At 41.2% G+C, this 17,776-nt stretch overlaps 1 protein-coding gene across 1 annotated transcript; it reads right to left on the bottom strand.

Annotated features, from left to right (window-relative positions):
• Positions 1-356: 356 nt before the first annotated feature.
• Positions 357-16,367, bottom strand: SQLE (squalene epoxidase; the record flags this gene model as incomplete). The annotated part of the gene is made up of 11 exons (XM_082479230.1): positions 357-832; positions 1,632-1,719; positions 2,228-2,324; positions 4,427-4,569; positions 5,155-5,250; positions 5,535-5,706; positions 6,944-7,057; positions 10,311-10,407; positions 13,195-13,375; positions 13,654-13,906; positions 16,080-16,367. 11 exons carry the CDS (start codon positions 16,365-16,367, stop codon positions 640-642), a joined length of 1,722 nt encoding a protein of 573 aa, XP_082335356.1. The 3' UTR covers positions 357-639.
• Between the last annotated feature and the right edge of the window lie 1,409 nt (positions 16,368-17,776).

Genomic DNA, 17,776 nt, shown 5'->3' with positions numbered 1-17,776 from the left:
CTGAGGAACACTACTCTCCACTGTTCACCACTTGGACATCGAGCCGTTGACCGCAACTCTTTGAATGCAACCATTCAGCCAGTTCCTTATCCACCAAGTAGTCCATTGGTCAAGTCCGTCTCTCCAATTTAGAGACCAGGATGTCATGCAGTCAGTGTCAAATGCTTTGCACGAGTCCAGGTAGATGACGTCTGTTGCTTTCCCCTTATCCACCATCCCCTTATCTCCATAGAAACAGTCTATGGAACTACTGAACAGAAAAAAACATGAAGCATAATAGCAGCATATGGTTTACAGTTTTCACTTTTCGGTTTATTAATATTAGTGGTGCACTCAGCAATGGAGAAAGCAAGGAATGAAATTCTGACAAAGCTGGCAATTATCTACCGCATGTCAACACTTAATTATGGTCCTTGTAAACAGCTAACTCCTTTTTGAACTTTAATTGCAAAGAAAAGAATATTTACATATAATATATATGTATATAAGCACAAACCCCAAATTAAGTCAAATCCTTATCAAGGAAATTGCATTTTGAAGAGAAGAAAACATAATACAATATTAAATGGTACATGTCCAAAGATTTTGAAGGCATCGTGTTTTTCATGTTTTCTTCCTCCAGTCATTTCCCCATGGATTTTAATAGACTAAACACTTCATTTCAGAGTAAATAAGTGGAAATATTATAGAACAACTCCGGTAAAGGATGGATCCACTATTGAAAAAGGCTCGAGGCATGGTGATCCAGGACTCTGACTTAAAGCAAAAATAAACAGCGTATAATGCCACAGCAAAGAAGTGGCCAATCAGTACCATTGGTTTAGGAGATAACCTGTATTGAAAATAAATAGATAAAACACATAAATAAATAGAATCAGAAAGCACTGACAAATTTTTGTTTTACAGACATCACCACTCAAGATTACACAGTGTCTTCCAATTTAGGCAGCTCTGGTCTTGCCATCTCAACTAAAAAATATGAACTTGGTTGTCTTGGAGCTGCTACACACCCCGTATTCCTTTCTACAGTAGAGCCAACACACACTGCTGCTTTCTCTTCATTTCCAGTAGTCTGTGTCTGCCTTTATCAACCCCCAGGGGATTATTCCCAACAGGCTCTATCAGTTTTAGCTCTCATTCCAAAAAAAGGGAGAAATAGAAAAGCATGCATTCTCACATGTTTGAAGTAGTATGATTTATTGTGCATTAACTAGTTTCTGGGGGGCCATTCAAAACACCTTGATAGTTACTGATTTCCCTGTTCGTTATGGTCTTTTATGGGAGACCTCATCCTTCATTTCACTCAACTTGTCAAGCATGAAATGTCTCCACCAGTTCCTCTGCTAGTCCAGACCCTTCTACCTCATTCACACTCCCATGCCACCTACATTAACTTCTCTCCGTTGGTGGCACTTTTTACAAAGAAAAAAAAAAACAAACAAAGAGTCAGCATTTAAAGACACAGCTTCTAATAACGCTCCAACCTTTAGTATAATCCTAAAAATACAGGCTCTTGTGGACCTTTCTCCCTGTGCAGAGCTGACTGATTGGGAGCAAAGCAGATCCTCACAGAGGCTCACAATGCTCCACCCAGCTCCCATTAACTATTAACAGCAGCACACTGAACTTACACAGATAGCAGTCCAACAGGGCCTGAGACACATTCTCCACCAAGTCTGAAGTAATGGAAACAGGCTTTCTTTAGCTGATGCAAGGAATCTACAAAATGAATCAAAATGACTCAACAAATACATTCAACACATACCAAAATCTTTTTCAGCATAAGCAACAGTGATATTAAATCCAGGACTTTGATAGCTGTTGTTTTGTTAAATTCAGCTGGATTTTGAGCTAGCTTAATTTACGTAAAGGATAGTCTTACAGAATACCTACATATTCTTTAATACTAACCGACACAAGAATAAGTGTTTCCTCTTTTTCTTTGTTGGTGGAGTTTTTTAAAATACTAACTTCAGACTTTCCTTCACATTGCTAAAACTCAGTTTACATAATGCTAGAACTAAACAACTAGGTAGAGAACACAAACTAACTCATTAAAATCCTTTGATTTATATATTTTTCATATATATCAATACACATATATACATACACACATATATACACACAAACACATGGATATATGCTCATACACGTATATATCCCCTCCCCAGGCATGTTTATTTACTAAGTTGTAAGTAGTCAGAAGTTTTCTTTAAAATATATTTACCATCTGTGGCAGCAAAGAGTTCATAAAGTGCCTGGGCAAGAACATTCACTACAAAAGAATGAGATTTTTTTCTTGACCAGTAAAATGCTTTTTTTGCCTGAAAAAAAAAAAAAGTATTTCCGTCAGTAAGTACAGAAGAGCATTCAAAAGATTCCCAAAGAGGGGGTAAGAGTCATGCTCATGTGAAAATATAGAGTGGATTTAGTGACAGACTAGATGGGTTCCAAACCAGGTCATTAAGGAACTTTGGAAAACTTATCAAACCAGTTCTCGAGGCTCCTCTTACACTAAATATAGAAAAAAAAAAAAAGAAAAAAAAAAAAAAAGGTAGTTCCAGGGTGTGCTTCATCTCATCCTATAGTAGGTGGCTGGTGTAGGTCAGAAACTTGAAGGATAAGTCACCTAGTTCTCTCTGCTGACTGAGAATAAGGAGGAAATCACCGAAAGTCTGAGGTGACTGGCTGAGATGTAAGTATCTGCATTTGGCCAGGTAAGTCCTGTGTTGTCCTCATGTTCAGGGTCCCTCTAAGTGCTTCTCAATTTTCAAATACACTTTCTGAATCATTTACTTGTAACCTGTAATTATTACTGTCATTAAGCTGTCATTTACCCAAGTCAATATGCTTAATCTGATTAAAAGCAGTAAACAACTAAATGAGAAATCTTATCTGCTGATCAGAATTTTGGGTGTAAATCTCACTGAGAAAATAAACCCAGCATCAACACTGACAGTGCTGATTCCTGGGAAAGAAGGACATCTAACTTACTACTCTGAGATTAATGCAGCAGGCAAGAGGCTAGTGGAGCACTGAGATGTGTCTAGAAAAACTCAGTATACATGCTCATTATTCTCTAAGTACCACTCACACCAGTGTAATGGTTCAAACCCATTCTGCTTAAAATCAACCTACGTTACAAATACACTACTAACATGGGAATATCAGATTGTACTGGCAAAAGCATGCTGACTAGACACAGCATACCAGTCTCCTTGAGCAAAACAAGACAGGTCACTAAGTACAGTTTTGAATCTGGCTTTTGCCACATAGCCATAGCACTCACAAATCATAACTCTGCTTACTGGTGAATGCCTAATGTATGTTTTATCTATCTTTTTTGGGTCCAGTCCTGTTCCATATATTCATCAACGAGTTGGATGAGGGGATAGAGTGCACCCTCAGCAAGTTTGCTGATGATACAAAGCTGGGAGGGGTGGCTGACACACCAGAAGGCTGTGCTGCCATACAGAGAGACCTGGACAGGCTGGAGAGTTGGGTGGAGAGGAATCTTATGAAATTCAATAAGAGCAAGTGTAGGGTGCTGCTCCTGGGGAGGAATAACCCCATGCAGCAGTACAGGTTGGGGGCTGACCTGCTGGAGAGCAGCTCTGTAGAAAGAGACCTGGGAGTCCTGGTGGACAACAGGATGACCGTGAGCCAGCAATGTGCCCTTGTGGCCAAGAAGGCCAATGGCTTCCTGGGGTGCATCAAGAAGAGTGTGGCCAGCAGGTCAAGGGAGGTCATCCTCCCCCTCTACTCTGCCTTGGTGAGGCCGCACCTGGAGTACTGTGTCCAGTTCTGGGCTCCCCAGCTCAAGGACAGGGAACTGCTGGAGAGGGTGCAGCATAGGGCTACCAAGATGATTAGGGGACTGGAACACCTCTCTTACAAAGAAAGACTGAGGGAATTGGGTCCCTTTAGTCTGGAAAAAAGACAGTTGAGGGAGGACCTGATCCATGCTTATAAATACTTAAAGGGTGGGTGCCAAGAGGATGGGGCCAGGCTCTTTTCAGTGGTGCACAGTGACAGGACAAGAGGTAACGGGCACAAGCTTGAATATAGGAAGTTCCACCTAAACATGAGGAGGAACTTCTTTACCTTGAGGGTAGTAGAGCACTGGAACAGGCTGCCCAGGGAGGTGGTGGAGTCTCCATCTCTGGAGACATTCAAAACCCGCCTGGATGCGTTCCTGTGCAACCTGTTCTAAGGTGTCCCTGCTCTGGCAGGGGGGTTGGACTAGGTGATCTCCAGAGGTCCCTTCCAACCCTATGATTCTATGATTCTACGATTCTATCCGAAACTTTGAAAACTGCTGTGCCTCACTAATAACTTAGATGTCCCTGAGTTGCCCAAAAATTAAAAAGTGTGTCATTAAATTGCAGCAAAAGCTGCCCAAAATAAGGCCAAAATAAAGCTTTACCTTAAGAACGTCAGAATCTTCATAAAGGTCTGGAATATCCTGGAGCAAACGTCTCCATATTTTAATATCATTTAAAATAACACTCATTCCTCCACCAGTTAGAGGGTGTCTTATATTATATGCATCTCCTAAAAGAAGAACACCTAGGTAAAAGAGAAAAATTAATGGGATACTGCATGGCCGTTACATAATCTTAGAACTCAAACCCTCTATTTTTTTAAAAATCAAACTTACTGAGAATTCATTCCCACCAGAAAATAAGATGAATAACAACTAGAAATTAAAAAAAAAAAAAAAAGGGAAAAAAAAGGATGTCTTGAAATTAAAAAGGCTTTAAGATGACCAAGGTCAAAATCTTTTTTTCCCTATAGCTACGCGCGTGTGTGTGTCAAAGAACCAAACACATACCCACTTTTCAAGGTAATTTCTTTCCTTTTTTAATCAAGTTTCCTTTAAAAAGACCACACAGTTGCTAAAAAGACCACAGTTGCTTGAGCAACTGAGTGATTTAAACACAAAAATAAAGCAGGCACTGATTTGAAGTCTGGTGTCAATAGAAACATTCCAGTTAACCTATGCCCAAGGTGCGCATTTTCAAAATATTATTTTTTCATAGAAGAATTACAAGACAGTTTTATTGAACAACAGACTTATATCCATGACAATAAAGCCATAAGTCCCAGAAGTTCATAATGCCTTTTCCTCTCCTTTTATTTCATAATACCCACCTTTTTTGTTAACAGCTGAAGGAGGCAAGAAGCTGGCTGGCATAGTCCTCAAACGATCATTCTGAACCGCTATTAAGAATGGTTCCTTTAAGTGATCTGCAATAACCAAATACCTTAGTTATGCTACTTAGAGTCTATAATAATTTGCACATAACCCATTTTAACCTCTTCTTAGAGATATAATATAGAGAATTTCTAACCTCACAGATGTGAGCTGAACAAACTGCTATTTGATGTAGAATTGAAGAAGAGTGAATGGTTACTGCAACAGTAACTGCGCACATGGAAAAAGCCCACACAGTTTAACGGATTCAGTGAAAGGTGCCTTTTTTGGTACATTTAATTGTGACAATTATGGATGGAAATCTTTCTAGGCTTACCAGGTAGTTGTGGATGAATGTTCTCAATCATATATTCTTTTAAATTTTTTGGCATTTCCCCTCGAATATCAACAAGGACCCGAGTCTCAGTTGAAGAAATCTGATAGATTAGCACTGGACTAGTTTTAGCTAAAACAAGTTCAGCATGATTAGCTTTAAACTGTGGCGCATCCTTAAAAATATAAGAAGGGGGAGAAAGTTTAAGATTGATTAATGAAAGAATATTAAAAGTTCAGATATACAAAATCATTTTCCAAAATACTTGGAAATAAAATCCCATATCGTATTAAATTTGTGTTAAGTTTTTTCTTTAAATAAAGAAGTGTTTTCAAAAGAAAGTTCAGTGTAGTTACAAGTCTTTTGGCAATACATTTTAATATTTATTAGAATATATGTTAGAGTCATAAATTTCATTTGAATACCTCACTAGTATTTAATACATGCCCTTGAAAACCTGTAATGTAATCAACGTAGTTGTTTTCAGTAAGATAATTTTGTTTTCTTTTCATAAAGAAAGTGGTGTGAGGGAAAGAAATACACTAGCCTCTTCTGTATGAGTTCATATGAACGGGTTCTATAGGTACCTATACACTTGGATGGAAAACGAAACAAAACCCCACCAAACAGTAAGCAAAGAGAGAAAAAAATACATATTGAGAAGATAGCATGTGAAAGTTTTCCAAGGACTGATAAGCCCTGGAGACCAGAAGAGCTAATAAACTTAGGACACCAAGAGTCTGCTGAATCAGTACAAGGCCACCAGCGCACATTAGCAACAGCTTGTGTGACACCACCAAGAGGGTGGTGGCTGCTGTATGAGACAGAGAACACAGCGTGCAGGATTACACAAACACCTGAGGCATTCTCCAAACACCAACTAGAAGTCCCTGGAATATTGCTACAACCTGCTTCTCCTGAGTATATAGTCAGGGTTGGCCTCCCAAGGATTGCCCTAGTAAGTAGCTGTGAAGAGTGTGAATAACTCAACAGCTATATGAGTACTTATCTATCATTGATAATTGCAGAGTGATTCTGTTGATAACACCAACCTTAATGAACAAAAGGTGCTCTAAGAAATATTGATTGTTGCCTGCTGTTCCCATGCCAGCACAGATACTCAAACTCCGTTTAAGGTAAAAGCAATTTACAAACCTTACATATTAAATACAGTAGGTTTTGGTATCACCTTGCAGTGATCTTTCCAAGAACATTTAGATGCTGCAAGGCCTCGCTAGGACATCACACCCTGGGAAGTACTTTTCTTCTCATTTCTCAGTGTAGACCACAAACAGGCAACATACCAAAGCATATGCACAAAGGTAATGAACTACAACATAATCAGTGAAATTCTGACCCACACTAAGACACAGCAGCATACTGGCTTATATGCTATTATACATAAAGGTTACCTTCAAAATGCAGCCAACAAAATGGGATGAAACAGTAACTTTGTTGAAGACCAAGTTTTTTCTAAACTTGGAGAAAAGTCCATCAGCTACAACAGTAAGTGGTGCATGAAGTTCCTGCAGCATGGAAAAACGAAAACAAAAAAAAAAAGGGAAAAAAAGAAATATTACATATTCAATTTTATTTCAGAACAGTGGAAAACAACTCCCAAGCCCTCATTTTCACTTGCACATTAGATGTTCTACAAAACAATGAGAGGATCACAGACCAAATTTATAATATATCTAATAAGAAATAATATTTTTTTTGCTTTTTGCTTTCCTCATCTTGATTTAACTCTATTTCCTCTAAGAATTAGCCTAACAATACTCTCCAGCTTTTACAGACATGCATTATAGTTATGATCACTGTGTAGGAACTTGGATAAAACAAAGACAAGAAAGTATTGTGGATAAAACAAAGACAAGAATTGCTCCCTTCAGCCAGCCTGTGACACTCTTCAGGAGAAAAAAGGAAAACAAAGACATTTTAAAACAAAAGAACCATCCATAAGCAACTAAACACAAACAAACTGTAACAAACTGAAATGCAGTAAGAGTACCAAGACCTTCTTTAAAAGGCCAAGCAGTGAACTCTGAGCAGTTCCTAGTATACTTAGGAACTATAAGCACAAATAGCGTATATAGACAAAATACAAAATATAATCTGAGTAAACTGATTAGGTTCCACCTGAATGTATGCACAAATTCCTAGTGTTTAACACATGCATTGCTCTAACAAGAGCAGATTATTCTGATCTTTAAAATATATTTTTAAGCATTTTATTGTTATGGTAACATAACAACATTATTATACTAGAGAGTATTTAGAGGCAGAGGCTTCCTTCTACCTACAGCTTTCTCATTGTCAGTATATTCAGTGATTTAACTGCAAATGACTATAGATTTATATTGAGCATTAGTCCTTGGCCTTCAATAATCTCATACGTTTGACATGAGCAGAAAAAACTGTTTTTCCTTTTAAATTTTCAGGTTGTAAGTAACAAGGCAAAAAAGCGTGCTGTGTTTCATTACTACGCCTGGAAAATATTTTACTATTGGATGGAAGCATCTGGTGAGCCAGCATGTGAATAGTAAATCCCTGGCTGTGAACGGGTTCCTCTACAAACAGTTCTCTCCTGCATAGGAATGGGACTCAGTCACTTATGACACATGATACTTACATCGACGGGAAGTCAGACAAAATTAGATGAGCATAACACTGAGTAAAATAATATGTTTCTGGTCTCCGAGCTTATAGAAGTGAGCTCAGAAACAGTTCAAGAGACAAAAGAGCTAATGAAACCTCTTTCCTATGGATTCCTGTCTCAGACGATTTCAAGCTCTAATTATTTGTGCAATTAGAGCAAGGTAATCTGCCCATATGGGCTCCCTGGTGTCTAATTCATGCTACATTTTTTCCAGTCAACATACTAAGACGTTTCCTCTATTCAGTTGCCTGGTTTTGATAAATTTTATAACTTTACTTTTAGCATACTGGCTAATTTCAACCTCATTTAAGAGAATAAAAATCTCAAAGGTAATGTGGTAGACAAGGGGGACAGGGAGAATAGAAAAACACAAGACACAAAACACAAGATCAGCCTCCTCTCCGTATGAAAGCAGGCTAAGGAAGGCAAACAGACTTTGCTTTTGGGGTTGTTTTTTTTCTTAAGTAGTTTCCCAGCTGTAAAAAGTCACAGGTAGGGAAACACAAAAGAAATGTTTAGCAGAAATTTATTACACTAGTTTTCTACAGTCAAAGGAGACCTAGGCCAGCAAATAATACAGCTCTTTCCAGCCACAGAACTTCAGCATTCAAAGCAAAACATGAATTTGCTTATCCTCATTACGCAGATAGGAAACTCAAAGCCTTAAGAACAAAATCCATGCTGTCAGGGAAGATGTAGGCTAAAACAGTGCTCACATTATTGCTGGTCAAATAAGTCATACTTAGCACTACAACATCATCCATAAACGTGTAAAGCTTAAAAACAAGTCTCAAAGCACACATTTGCCCCCCTCCCCAAAAAAACACAACAACAAAAAAAACCAAAACAAAAACCACTCCCTTCTATATTGCTGGATGATTAAGACAATTGGATTTGGGAAAAAAAACCAAACAAATAAACAACACCCCTCCCCCAAAGCCTCCCTCCCTCCAAACATCCTATCTTTCCAGTACATGTGTGGGATTCTAATGGCTTATTCCACTAGAGTGAATTTCCTAATGTTGTTTTATTCATTTTATATTACATTAAAGATAGACAAAGGAACAGGACTTGGAATTCCCACTACCTCCAGCTGCTTCAAGAGGGGTCAAAGATGTTGTTTCCAATCAACTCTCTTGAAGCTTCCAACTTACAGCACTCTGCCATCAGCTGGGCTGAAATGCCATTAGCCTGAGGAGGATCTAAAACAAGCTCTCCTAAATCTTGGGCAAGTACTTTTAAAAGCCTCTCTTACATGTGGTCTTATACCACCATTTCCATTCTTAAATGACCTAAAGATGACAGATGTTGCTAGTAATGCTCAGAGGAGGATCTTCCAACTACTCAGGAACTTTCTCAATCTCGTATGGAGGGCAGCAGGGTGCAGACAGGAGATTCCCATCTTCCCCGTCAGAGCGCACCTGAATGCACTGGCTACATAACTTCAGGCAGCAAAGCAATTTTAAAGCCAACAAAGGAGGAGATTTCAAGTTTGGCTTTTCTAAGTATATCCAGAACTTTGGCACATAGATACTACCTACATTGGTCTCTACTAAACTTTTTATTGTAGGTTCATGCAGTTTCATTGCATTTACCCAACACTTTAGTGTTATTTGAGGCAAAGAACATTAATCAAATCACTGATGCAACTAAAATAGGCCAGAACTCTCTTTCTGTGAGCCTAGAAACGACTAGACAGTGCTATGAATAGGCACCTATCTTGTTACTTTCAGACATCTCAGTCAATGGTGGAACATAAGTGGAAATGTAGACCATTATACACAGGCAAAGCACAAATCTCAATATATTGTTTTTTTCACTAGTAATTCTCAAAAGATTTTAAAATCCAGACATAAATATCGAAATAAATAATGAACTGAGTTCTCTAGAGACAATGAAAGAAGCTGCTCAAGAAGTTATAACAAGAATTCCCACATGCCGGGACTGTATCCACTAGAAAGTAATCACCCTTTATTAAAGCTTTCACACTGTTGATAACTGCATTATTTCTGCACTAGTAGATTTAAAAAAAAAAAAAAATCTATACACAAACACAGATATATATAAACCCTCTATTCTGTGAATAGTTTAACAAAGATCATACCAGAAAACTGTCTCACCTTAGTCTCTCCAGTTTCTTTGTCCTTGTATTGAACACCCACGACACAGTCATCTTCCTCAAGCAACTGTAACACAGTGCCCTCAATGAATTTTGCACTGAAATAAAATAGAAGTATTAGAACAGAATGGAAGAAGATTGATGATGCAAACATTTCAAGGCACTAGGCACAGAAGGAAAACCAGATTTTCGTTAATCTTGCCTCTGCTGACACAAACACTTTGTTTAAACTTTACAGACAAAGATGTGTTCTTGACCACTTTCAGAAGCCACATTAAATATCAAAAAGTGCTTGTTATTAATTGCAGTTCAATACTACCATTTGGGTTGATACTTGAGAATATTCTAAAATGGTAGCGGTTATCTTAAAAATACTATCACTGAGCAGAATCCTGAGCTGTACTTCTGGTGCTTCATTGCCATGTGAGAGATGCAGAGAGGAGTTTGACACCTAATAATGGTCAGAAATCGAGCAGCTGACTGAGTCATCTCTGCTAAACAGTGGGAAATGCTGACAATGCGGCTAAGACCTAACTCCAAGCAGAACTCGGGAGCAAGATCCAAAGTAGCATTTCAACACTTAGCATATACAGTACATAGAAGTGAGGTACCTAATTCTCAGGGCAGTCCAAAATAATCTAACCTGTTTAGGACAGAGAAATCTAGCTTTTCAGTTCAGAAGTTCAGGACACACTTTTTTTTTCTATTTATGTTTTTAAAGTTATGCTAATGCTTATGTTTGGAGTTTGAACTGAGCATCCGTTACTTCTACCTCCCAACCAGAGCTATCTGGGGTTCACAAATTAAATCTCTGTAAACTTATATCCCTTGTTGCATCCGAGCTGTTAGACCTGATCTCAGCAGTTCAGACTTAGCAGCTGGAAACGGATAATCTCTCTCCCTCACTCATTCGCCATCCCTGGAGGTGTTTAAAAAAAGGGTTGATGCGGTACTTAGGGACATGGTTTAGAAGTGGTTTTTGTCAGGGTAGGTTAATGGTTGGACTTGATGATCTTAAAGGTCCCTTCCAACCTCAGCAATTCTATGATTCTATATTTTCACATCCAGATGGAATTCTGCAACTTTGGGAAATGAGCTAAAGGCCCATATGAGAATGTAACAGTTTGATATTTTAGGCTCTGAGAGGGAACATGAGCAATTGAATTCATGTTTTTTCCACTTGTCAGCCAGCACAGAAATCTCAGAGCAGATCATGACTGGCTTAATTTGCCAGGCAACAGGCGGGTTGGCTGTATCGAAACATGAATGGTTATGCATAAGCACACTAACAGAAACTTCAACAGCAAGGGAGTGCACCAGCATGGCGGGTTAATAGCAGGTGAATCAGAGTTCTGCAGATCCTATCAGCTTTAAATTTCTTTTATTGTCATAGTTTCGGTTATCTAAGTAAGTGCTCCCTTTTTCTGGTTCTCACCCACTATAAAAATAATGAACTAATGATCCTCTACCTCTTTCCTCTGCAAAATTAATTTTACTCATGTGAAATCAATTCATATTGCCTAGTACTTACAAAGAGGATATATTAATCCATAATAATTATCCTCTATATTTTCACAAGTTATGAGATGAAAGACAAAGCCTCATGGCACTATGAAGAGTTCTTGACTTCTCCCGCACCTTAATTTAACATGCAGTTTTCTATGCTACAATTAAAATGGAAAGCAAACATACATAAAACAAACATTAAAGAGAGTATGGAAAAAGAGGAAAGAATTGAATCAAAATCACAAACATCAGCTTTTGTAAGTTTCTGTTTCAAAGACTGTTTACAGCTACTGGAGCTTTCCCGTAAGTTGAACAAACTGGTACCCAAATTTCACTGAACTTGAAGCCTCAACATGAAGTCTTTAGCTTTTATAGCTAGTAAACATGATTTTCATTAACTGTACTACAGAGCTGCTACCTTTCAGTGCTAATTTTAATAATTCAATGATATAACAGATATGATAGGAGAAAGCAATTTTCCAGTTCAGAATAAAGACATGTAAGGTAAAAAGATGATAGTGACGTGTGTTTCCCTTATAAGCATTATTTAGGGGAGGAAAAAAAAAGACAAAACAAAACAAAAAAAAACACACCACAAAAAACAGCACCTAGAATCTATTCTGTTTCAATAAAACTTTCCCTCTCATCTCTTGTGTAAAAGAAAGCAATCAGTTAAAGAGGAAATACCAGGAGAGAAACGACTGGGACTGGGAAAATACCAGAGGAGAAAACGACTTCAAGGTTCTGAAAAACATAAGTTAATAACTGTTGGAAAAGCTCCTTCTGTTTAATGCTCCCTTCTAGTTATTTTGCTTGACTACTTATCAGAAAAAGCAGAATAACATGCAAATGTAAAAGAAGCTTGATTTCTGGCATCACAGATAACATCAGTGGAAAAAATAAATGTCCCTGCTCATTGCAGGAGGGTTGGACTAGATGACCAAATGATTCTATGATTCTAAGAAATTACACCAGATTTGCCACTTGTTTCTTGACCAAATAAGTTCTAGGCATTGCTCACCAAGAAAAGGTCACTTTTGTAAAATGCCAAACCCTAGAATCAGTAGAAGAGAATCAACCCTTTACCCTTGAACTGTTCTCTCACATGGATGGGCCAGTATTTTGCCTAATATTTAAAGCCCATATTCCCATAGTTTAAAAGATTAACTTGTCCCAACGGCTAAAATATGATGTATACACAACTCATGAACATGCCTACAGAAGTCAGTGAGTAACTACAGCTGTTACATTCTCTCAGTCTTGTTCATCGCAGCCTTCCGTGTTGGAACAGAGTGAGATGGTTAAGGAATCTCACGGATGCTGGGAACAGTGCTTCTGAATCTCTAGATCCCAACTGTGACGTTCACAAGGTGACTCACTTGGACTCTGCCATAGCTGCCCTTCGGAGACCCATGATGAACTGGCCATGATGAAAAGATCTTCCACTCGCCACACGGCCATCCTCAGATGTTGGATAAGGAATTTCAACCTCTGACTTGCTGTCTATGTCATGAATTATGTAACCATTTACTATTTGTGAATCAATACCTTCTACTGTATCTGCAAAACATAAGCCAATAGATGAGTTTTAAAAAGTCTTTAAGAAAGCTTAATTATGTATTAAAAGTATTTCTTTACATAGAGTCCAATTTTCTTGATCAAAACACACAAGGTGAAGGACGAATATTTTCAAAATGGTAAACTGGAAATACGCAAGCAATAATAACAAATATTAAGTGCAGATAATGTATTTCTTTTATGCATGCTTTTTCTAAAAACATAATTTCGTGTAGTAACTGTTGTGTTATAGATGTATTTACATTTTGAAATGCACTCACCTTCAAGACCCAAGTCTCTAAGGGCATTAAAACCTCCAGGTTGCAACAATTCTCCAACTATCCTGTCAGGTTCTTTAAGATCCCTCTCTATCACAGTCACCTTTCTTCCATCCCTCGAGAGCACTGTGGCCAAGGAAGAACCAAGGACACCTGATCCCACAATGATGATTTCTGGATAGCTTTGGGGTGGTAATGTTGTATTTGGAGCAGTCTCTGTCAGATATGCATCTGAGAAGTTTACTTCTCTTTTACCCTTTAGAAAAGAAAGCCAACAAAGTTACATGTGCCAATGTATCTGTACCATAATCCCATCAGAGAGACAATTTTGGACTCGTTCTACTTTGACCCAGGGGAGAGCACATTGGTAGCTGGACAGCATCTTCCAGTTTAGTTTTGTCCAAAATGAAGTCAGTTGTACTCTACAATGCAACAAAAACACAACAAGCAGAGAAAAGAAAAAAAAATCAACACCCCCCCAAAACAAAATCCAAATACTTGCTTAAAACTGCCCTGCTGATCAAAGACAAACCACTAACAGTTTCAGATAGACTGAAAGTCAAGTTCCTATAAAAGGCAGTAAGCCAAGGCTGTCCCATACTCTTGATCTACAAAGTAACATAACAATGCCTTCATACCAGTGAGCCATGACTATATGGAGGCCTTAGTACTTCACAATGAAAAAGTTACCAGATTCACTGGGAAATGGATTTCTTTTAGTTTTACTGTAAGTGAACCTGCCTACCAAAAAAAAAACCAAACCAGCTTATGGTAATACTCAACATGGAAAAGAGACAGCAGAAGCAGCTACCTAGCAAATGTTACAAAGAAGCATTCCTAAAATGAAAACTCTTCAGACAGTCAAAATATGGGCAAAATTACCATATAACTACATTTAAAACTGTCAAGAATTAACATACATCAATTACATATCATGAACATATAAGCTGGTACCTGAAGACAAACTATGTTACAGTACTTTTCCAATAGCATCTAATCACATACATACACTTAAAAGTGAAAAAAAGTTGTAAGGGCAATTCCAATGCAAACCTGCAAGTCATTTCTCCAGCTGCTAGAATCCAATTCACTCTTTCACAAATGCCACAGCACTGCAGTGCTGACAGTGGTAAAAATATGACTGCATCAGTGAAACAAATGCCCTGAACAACACTGACACCAGGATTTCTAGTGGCACAGTGTCGTGTTTATATCCACAACAAGCAAGGGTGTGCAAAACTATCTGAATTCAGATAATACAAGAAATTGGGGTAAAGGCAGGCTTTACAAGAAAAAAAAAAAAACCAACCCAAAATAAAAATCCAGAACCTTTGACTTGCAGCCAAAAATAGTTTCAAGTTCTTTTGTGCAAGGGGTCAGTGCCCAGCTGAAAATGCCCAGAAGCACACAGGAAAGTAGCCAACACAGTGCTGAGCCACAGATGTACTGAATATGCACGTCCAGTCGGTAGTGTTAGATGGCAGGACTCCAGCTAAGCTCCAGCCATGAACTACAGCTCTCTCCACTGTCTCACTGCAAGTCTCACACTGGCCTCAGCAGAACAGACTGACTATCTGAGCTCACATCCTGTAGCTATTGTACAAGCAATAATTTAGCAATAATTTTCAAATAAATCTACCTGCAATTGTCTAGACAAATGTGTTTTACCCAGAAATACCAGGAGGCTGATCACAGAACCGCAGAATAGCTGAGGTTGGAAGGGACCTCTGGAGGTCATCTGGTCCAAAGGCCACCCCCCACCCCCAAAGCAGGGTCAGTTAAAGCAGGCTGCCCAGGACCATGTCCAGTTGAGTTTTGAGTACTTCCAAGGATGGAGACTCCACCACCTCTCCGGGCAGCCTATGCCAGTGCTCGGTCACCCTCACTGTAAAAAAGTGTTTCCTGATGTTCAGAGGGAACCTCCTGTGTTTCAGTCTGTGCCTGTTGCCTCTGGTCCTGTCAGTGGGCACCACTGAAAAGAGCCTGGCTCTGTCACCTCTGCACCCTCCCTTCAGGTATTTATATACATTGATGAGATCCCTCCTGAGCCTTCTTTCCTCCAGGTCGAACAGTCCCAGCTGTCTCAGCCTTACCTCAAAGGAGAGACACTCCAGTCCTTCATCTCTACATCCAACTGGCAATTGAAGACGTTTTTCTGCTAGTATAATAATCCTTTACTATAATTCTTTCTTCAAGCACCTACGTTTGATTGACTCTACAAATGCCCTGATCTATCACTTAAGTAAGTTTAACTGTTTCTTTTGTCATCCAAAACTAATGCAAATCATGACAAATCAGACATCCAGCATCTAAAGACAAACCCTCTCCAACCCTTTCTTAGCTCCTTTCCCTCACCAGGGCACAGGGTCAGTGGCCAGAAGGAACAGCAGGACATTGCACCCCACATGCCACGCCTGAATTGAACCTACCTTTCTGGATTTGGGTTGTTCGACTTGTTGAGATCCTAGGGTGGGTTTTGCCCAGAAGAAGCCAACAAGCGGCAAAGCTGAAAGAACATCAGAGAGCACCCCCAGGTGGGTCTTCCGCTGCTGCTGCTGTTGCTTGGGCCCCCTGAAGTGGTACCTGTATGACAGCAGCAAGCCAAGGGAGAAAAACACTAACACGGAGAGTAGCACCTCCTTATTAGCGTAAGTCATGAGGTCTCCACACTTTTTATACACGTATATGAAGGAAGCGATACCCAGAAAGGTCCACATCGCGACAGGACTGGTCACTGTTCCTGGTTGCTTCCAAAGCTTTCCTGTCGACAGACGCTGTCCAAAACGGGTTTCAGCAAAAGGTATGAAAAATATACGTATAGAAGCGTAAAGACTCCCTTTGTAATGGAAAAAATAAAGAGAGATCCCAATGAAAAAACAAGGAGCTTTACCAAACCCTGTAGAGGAACAAGCGCCCCCTCGCTGGGCTGCCACAGGGGCCCAGAGAGAGGTTCCAAAAATAAATAAATAAATAAAAAATCAATATAAAACGTCTTCTTAAAAATCCCCGAGCTCCTCACAGCAGCTGAAGGCAGTGCAGGCCGCCGCCCGCCACAGGCGATGCTCGGAGAGCGGCCCAGGGTTTCCCCTCCTCGGGTCACCCCTCCGCCGTGCCCAGCCTTGCCTCGGCTGCCCGGCAGGGATGCGCAGCTCTCGGCGGCGATGCGGACGAAGCCTCCCCGCCCGGTGAGGCGACGGCGCTGCCAGGGGGGCCGCCCCGGCCGCCCGTGACGCACCCGGGCGGGCGAAGGAGGGCTCAGCCCTCAGCGCGGCGGAGGCTCTACCTGTTCGCCTCAGGGTACCCCGCAGCCGCCGCACGGAAGGAGGATGCAACGCTGCCACCTCCTTCTCCTCCACTTCCCCGCGTCCCGGCCCCCCCCCACCGCCGCCAGGCGAACCCCGGCCCGACAACCTGGGCCACGGCGGCACCTCACAGACAGCACCCCGAGAGCGCAAGGGGACGAGGGGGGCGGGGGGGGAGCGGGCCGGCCGGTCGGGGGGCGGGGCTATGCTAATGAGCAGCCACCTGCACCGCCTCCTAGGAACCGCGCGCCCCGTGCCTCAGCGGCACCTGGCCAATCGGCGGTGCTATGCCGAGATGGCGCTATGGCCAGGCGCCCAATCCGAGCGGGAGGAGGGCGGGGCTTGCGCCCGCCGGGCTACTAGGGCGATGTGACGATGATGGAGGGCGGGGTGGGAGTGTTCTGGTTGTCATGGTCACGGGATGAGGGGCTGCCGCGTGCCCATCCCTGCCGCGCCCCCCACCTTCCCGCGCCGCCGCCGGCCGCGCATGCGTACTGGGGGGGGGGGGGAGGCGCCGGTGCCTGAGGGGGCAGCGAGGTGGCTGAGGACAGCCGGGCGGGAGCCCGGGGGCAGCCCCGGAGGGTGTTGGTGGTATCCAGATGGCGGCGGCACCGCAGTCTCCTGTGCTCGGTTCGGCGCCTGCCAGGCTGTGGGGCCAGGAGGCTGAGGGCGAACCGCTCAAAGGACCGGGGGGCGGCCAGCGTTGGTCCCTGCGCTGGTCAGTCCTGAGGGACGGCACCGTTCGGCAGCCTGAGGAGATTTTTAAAACATTTTCCAAGGGAAGGGCATAAGGGTGAGGCTGCAGGACAGCCAGAGGGGCAGGG

Source organism: Vanellus vanellus (genome assembly GCF_965231255.1).
Source record: "Vanellus vanellus genome assembly, chromosome: 2".
NCBI lineage: Eukaryota > Metazoa > Chordata > Aves > Charadriiformes > Charadriidae > Vanellus > Vanellus vanellus.
This window is presented reverse-complemented; position numbering and strand designations above follow the sequence as displayed.